Source organism: Trypanosoma theileri (assembly GCF_002087225.1).
Source record: "Trypanosoma theileri isolate Edinburgh chromosome Unknown TM35_Tth_55_V1, whole genome shotgun sequence".
Lineage (NCBI taxonomy): Eukaryota > Euglenozoa > Kinetoplastea > Trypanosomatida > Trypanosomatidae > Trypanosoma > Trypanosoma theileri.
In genome coordinates this window covers 43,600-49,426 of record NW_021639897.1, presented here as the reverse complement: position 1 = coordinate 49,426, position 5,827 = coordinate 43,600, and the positions used below count along the sequence as shown (strand labels likewise).

General features: G+C 41.5%; 3 protein-coding genes across 3 annotated transcripts; all 3 read right to left on the bottom strand.

The window, feature by feature from the left end:
• Positions 1–6: 6 nt before the first annotated feature.
• Positions 7–1,008, bottom strand: TM35_000551250 (uncharacterized protein; the record flags this gene model as incomplete). Its single annotated transcript, XM_029030790.1, has 1 exon — positions 7–1,008. The coding sequence occupies one exon, from the start codon at positions 1,006–1,008 to the stop codon at positions 7–9; it is 1,002 nt and encodes a 333-aa protein (XP_028877922.1).
• A 1,026-nt stretch (positions 1,009–2,034) lies between these two features.
• TM35_000551240 (uncharacterized protein) lies at positions 2,035–3,057 on the bottom strand (the record flags this gene model as incomplete). Its single annotated transcript, XM_029030789.1, has 1 exon — positions 2,035–3,057. The coding sequence occupies one exon, from the start codon at positions 3,055–3,057 to the stop codon at positions 2,035–2,037; it is 1,023 nt and encodes a 340-aa protein (XP_028877921.1).
• A 1,046-nt stretch (positions 3,058–4,103) lies between these two features.
• TM35_000551230 (uncharacterized protein) lies at positions 4,104–4,868 on the bottom strand (the record flags this gene model as incomplete). Its single annotated transcript, XM_029030788.1, has 1 exon — positions 4,104–4,868. One exon carries the CDS (start codon positions 4,866–4,868, stop codon positions 4,104–4,106), a length of 765 nt encoding a protein of 254 aa, XP_028877920.1.
• Between the last annotated feature and the right edge of the window lie 959 nt (positions 4,869–5,827).

Below are 5,827 nucleotides of genomic sequence, written 5' to 3'. Positions count from 1 at the left end.
CAATCATCACACAAGAATACAGGCCAGTGTAACCACAATCAGTAGTGGTACACGCACCCACACAGAACTGCTGATACTGCTGCTGCTGTCTGCATTACCCTTCTTGTTATTTGCGAGTTCAGGAGGAAGTGTTGTTGTGGTGGTGGTGGTTGATTCTTCATTATTGGTTGTATTGACGGTATCTCTCATTGCATCACCTTCTGTAGGTGCAGATAAAGTTTCTGTAGTAGACTGAACACCATTTCCCTCTGCTTGTTGATTCACGTTATTCTCTTCATTCCCTGTACTACTGACTGCATTAGTTGAAGATGCTTCAGTTCTCCCTGCATTCTCAGTCCGCTCTCCTTGTGGGTGAGATTCCTCTTGCTCTTCTGCTTTCTCAGCAGCAGTTTGGCTTCCCTTCCCTCGTCCATCAGCTGTAGAGCCATCCTCTTCCCGTACCCCAGGTCCCAACGCTCCTTCTTCATTCTCGGTGTGAACATTACCACCTGGTCCAGCCTCACGTGATGGAGAAAGACTTTCAACACCAGCACCTCGACGCTCTTCAGTAGAAGTAGGAACACCAGATTTTTCAGTATCAACTCCTGGATTGTTGACATGCCTCCCTGTGTCTTCTTGGACTTGTTTTTCTTTCGGTCCTGGTTCGGTGAGTTCATTTTTCGTATCGCTGCTAACACTTCCCTCTTCTCGATGGTCTCCATTTGTGTGGATCACTGGACTATGCGGCTGTACCAGTTCCTGTGATGGATCACGGTTAACATGATCATCATTATGTTCTTCACCACCACTTTCTAAACACTCAGAAGTATCAGCACCAGGTGGTGAATGAGGTGGACATGAAGAAGTCTTAGATTTCCCAATACCAGGAACAGGTAAACCATCAGAACCAAGTTCCGTAGATTTAGCCTCAAGAGCTTTACCTTCAGCTTCATCAGCAGCTACCACATAACTGCAGAGACAACAGAGTGCGATAGTGATAGCACAGAACGCTTGGCGTGCTGACATCATTACTTTTTTCCGTTGGTGTTACTATCTCCAAGAGGTGAACCAAACAAAACAAAAACAGAAAGAGGAAACAAAAATAAAGAAAAGCACATAAAGAGATCTAAACGAAAAGTGTAACGGTAACCTAAACACGGAAGACAACTGCAAACATCTCTCAGATAGGGTCCTAATGAAGCAAAAAGTACACAATACCCATTACCAAACAGATAATCCCAATTAACCCATCAAAAAAGGAAAAAGGAAATCAAAGAGTACAACCATCAGAAGCGGAAAGCACAGAAATAAATACCCCTTTCACTTTCAGTAGAACCATGTGCAAAATTATGAATATATATGCGAATTCCTTTTTAATTACTCTCTGCAGAAAACAATTCAACGCATCATTGAAACGGAGAGCACACAGCGCCCAAATAAACAAAAACGTTTGAAAATAAAATAAAAAAAGAGAAGCACCAACCGCACAAAAATAGCACAACTCTCTGGGTACACTGATCTGTTCAAGCAATTAAGAATACAAATTGTATCAATCAATTAATACTTTTTCTTTTCTCTGCACAAAGCATATCACCACAACGACCCAGCAAACCATAAGCAAACAAACAGATATCAACCATTAGTCCAATGTACCCAGTAAACACAGAAATATACACCAACTATGGGTGTAATTCTATATGTGTATTTATATACGCAATTATAAATATAAATTCATCTGTTATTATTATTATTTCCTCTTCCTCCCACTGCAAAAAACAGTTCATCATCATTATCACAGTACAAGCCCAGGCACACACACAGAGAGAGTCTCCAAGAACACACACACACACACACACAATGGAGTAGTAGCAATAATAATTATAGGATAAACACAGAGTAAAAACACACAAAAACACAATAACATTAAGAAACAAAAAAAAAAGAGAAAGAAACTCCCAACAGGTGGAAGATTAGTTAGACTGTAGGGATTGCATGCAAAAAGAAGAAAACAAAACAAAACAAAGGATGACCTGAGTCACATGACCACCACAGTATTCAGCACACAAGAATACAGGCCAGTGTAACCACAATCAGTAGTAGCACACGCACCCACACAGAACTGCTGATACTGCTGCTGCTGTCTGCATCACCCTTCACATTTGGCATTATGTTGTTATTGTTGATTCCAGGGACAGGAGGAATTATATTGGTAGTAGTGGTCGTAGAAGTAGTTGTTGATTCCTCATCACTTGGGTTATTGGATGGCTCACTCTCTGGAGATGTACTGCTACCCCCATCGTTTGCAGTACCAGAACCATTGGCAGTCTCTGTGTCTGAAGATTCGGGAGAAGGAGAAGTGGGTTGTACTGCCGCTGTACTCTCCGCGTTGACTGCACCTTCACCTGCTGGATTGTTGACGTTGGCTCCAGTTTGACCTCCAGATGGAGACGAACCGTTACTCCCTTCCACAGCAGCACCAGCAGCAATAGGAGAAGCAGCAGGAGGATGAGCAGAGCCATCACTACCACCAATAGGACGTTGGACACCGGTTCCAGTATCATCAGTCCCTTGAAGAACAGGATCACGTTCTTCACCATTCACCGGCCGTGGGGTTGCGGTAGATGTTGCTGGAATCTGTGCGAGTGGTTTTTGACCTGCGGCATCAAGTTCCACTTTTCCACCCAGTTTCTCTTGGTTCTCTCCCGCTTCACTATCACTGTTGGGAATAATAGCAGCACCAGGACCAACAACACCAGGCTCTCCACCAGAGCGATTAGGTTCCTTTGTAGTTGGAGCTGGTTCTGGTGGTTGTGGACAAGGAGTTTCAGAAGCTTTACGGCAATTTTCTTCACTCCCACCATCCTCAGTACTGCATTTCTCCTTCTCAGGTTCCAGACACTCAGGAGAATCTTCAGGTTGCTTAGGTTTATTTTCACACTTGGAACCAGTATTCTTTGAAGGACAAACTTCATCACCACCAGCAACCCCGGTCTTTAAACCTTCAACTTCTCCTGTAGCCAGCACACATCCGCAGACACAACAGAATGAGAGAACCAACACACACAACACGTGCCTCATTGGTATCCTAAGAGTTGTTGTTATTATTATCTGGGATCACTACTCTAAGCAAATAAAAAAAGAAGAGAGAACAAACACCAACGAAACGAATCACAGTATTCTACAACAAATATATAAGCATACTCAGAACAAACAAAAGAAAAACAATAACATCAACACATAACAAACAGAGATCCACAACCATGACTCAAATAGAGCCCAAATAAAGGGAACAACAAACACAGTACCCAGTAACGAACAGATAATCCCAATTAACCCCTCAAAGGAAAAAAAAGAAACTAAAGAGTACGACCATCAGAAGTAGACAGCACAGAAATACATCAAAATGCCTCTTCCTGTAGGATCAAGCACAATTACAATTTTACTTATGTATTCTTTAACATTTTTTCTCACCGCACAAAACACTCCAACACACAACAATGCGGGAAAAAACACACAGCGCCCAAGCAAAGAAAACGTGAACAAGAACACAAATTAAGAACAGGACCCACCAAAGAAAAATAACTCACAGACCACTGGGTATGCTGGTTTGTTCAAGCAATTAAGAATACAAATTACATTAATTACTGTTTTTTTTTCTATTTTCTCTGCACAAAGCATATCACCACAACAACCCAAGCAAAATCAGCAAGCAAACAAACAGATATTAACTATTGATATCAACTTAACCAGTAAACACAAGAAATACACACCAACTATGGGTATAAGTCTATATGTGTGTATATACGCAATTATAAATATAAATTCATCGGTTATTATTATTTATTTTTCCCTCTCACTTCAAAAAGCAGTTCATCGACATTATCACAGTGCAAGCCCAGGTGCACACACACAGAGAGTCTCCAAGAACACACACACACACAATGGAGTAGCAATAATAATAATTATAGGATAAACATAGAGAGAGCAAAACCACACAAAACACATTAACATTAAGAAACAAAAAAGAAGAATAGCCCAACAGGTGAAAGATTAGTTAGACTGTAGTGTGGATGTATGCAAAAAGAAGAAAAAGAAAACAAAGGATGACCTGAGTCACACCACAATCAGCACACAAGAATACAGGCCAGTGTAACCACAATCAGTAGTGGTACACGCACCCACACAGAACTGCTGATACTGCTGCTGTCTGCATCACCCTTCTTGTTATTTGTGAGTTCAGGAGGAAGTGTTGTTGTTGTGGTGGTGGTGGTTGTTTCTGTATTTTCTGCAGCACCTTCTTGGTTTTCTGTCGACTCACTCCCTGCTGATGTCGTGCTGTTCTCTGTTGTTTTAGTGTCCGCAGCACCAGTAGCATTCCCTGTCTCTGAAGTGTTGGGAGAAGGTGATGAAGTTTGTGCGCTACCCTGAGCGTTTGTTGTTTGGGTTCCGTCTGTTGTATTGATGGCATTAGTTCCTGGTTGACCTGAACCTCCAGCCCCAACATTACTAGCCTCAGCCGGTGGAGATGTAGGAGGAGAAGCAGGACCAACACTAGCACCAAGTTGACCTTGAGGACCTTGTCCATCTTTAGGGTGTTGTTGCTGCTGTCCGTTTTGTTGTTCTGCTGCTGATTGTGATGGTGCTGGTGGTTGTTGTCCAAGAGAAGTACCAGCAGTTCCACGTTCCATGTTAGCTTCCTCACATTTAGTACCACCTGTAGTTTGACCAGAAGTGCACGGAGTACCTTGAAGAAGAATCTTTGTCTCACTCTCCGTATCAGGGACTTGGTCGGAGAGATCGGCGGCAGGCACTTCTTCAGCGAGGACGTGCACACACGCACAGGAGAGCAGGAGAGCGAGGATACACAGCACGTAGCGCATCATTACCATTATAATACTTCTTGTAGTAGTCTTACTTGAATCGCTTACACACAAGAAAACCCAATAATAAAAACAGAAACAAAGTAAATCAATGAAAAAAACAAGATGAAAACAGACACCAAATCAAACATCAATCGACAATTACAGAAGAGAGACACACACATTGCAGAACACTGCAACCATAAATCAGATAATGCCCAATTAAAGTAAAAACCCAGACAGTACCCAATAACAAAAAGATAATCCCAATTAACCCCTCAAAAGAAAAATAAAAGAAACTAAAGAGTACAACCATCAGAAGCAGAGAGCACAAAAATACATCAAAATGCCTCTTCCTGTAGGACCAAGCACAATTACAAATACACTTGTGTATTCTTTATTATTTTCTCTCCCCACAAAACACTCCAATACACAACAATGCAGGAGACAGCACACAGCGCCCAAGCAAACCACAAGCAAACAAACAAAGATATTAATCATTAGCCCAACTTACCAATAAAAACAGAAATACACCAACTATGGGTGTAAGTATATATGTGTATACGCAATTATAAATATAAATTCATCTGTTATTATTATTCCATTTTCATCCACTGCGAAACGCAGTTCATCATCATTATCACAGTGCAAGCCCAGGTGCACATACACAGAGAGAGTCTCCAAGAACACACAAACACAATGGAGTAGCAATAATTATTATAGGATAAACACAGAGAGAGCAAAAACAACACACAAAACACAATATCATTAAGAAACAAAAAAAGAAGAGAATCCCAACAGGTGGAAGATTAGTTAGACTGTGGTGTGGATGTATGCAAAAAAAAGAAAAGAAAACAAAGGATGACCTGAGTCACTCCATCACCACCATTACAATCAGCACACAAGAATACAGGCCATTGTAACCACAATCAGTAGTGGTACACGCACCCACACAGAACTGCTCATACTGCTGCTGCTGTCTGCATCAC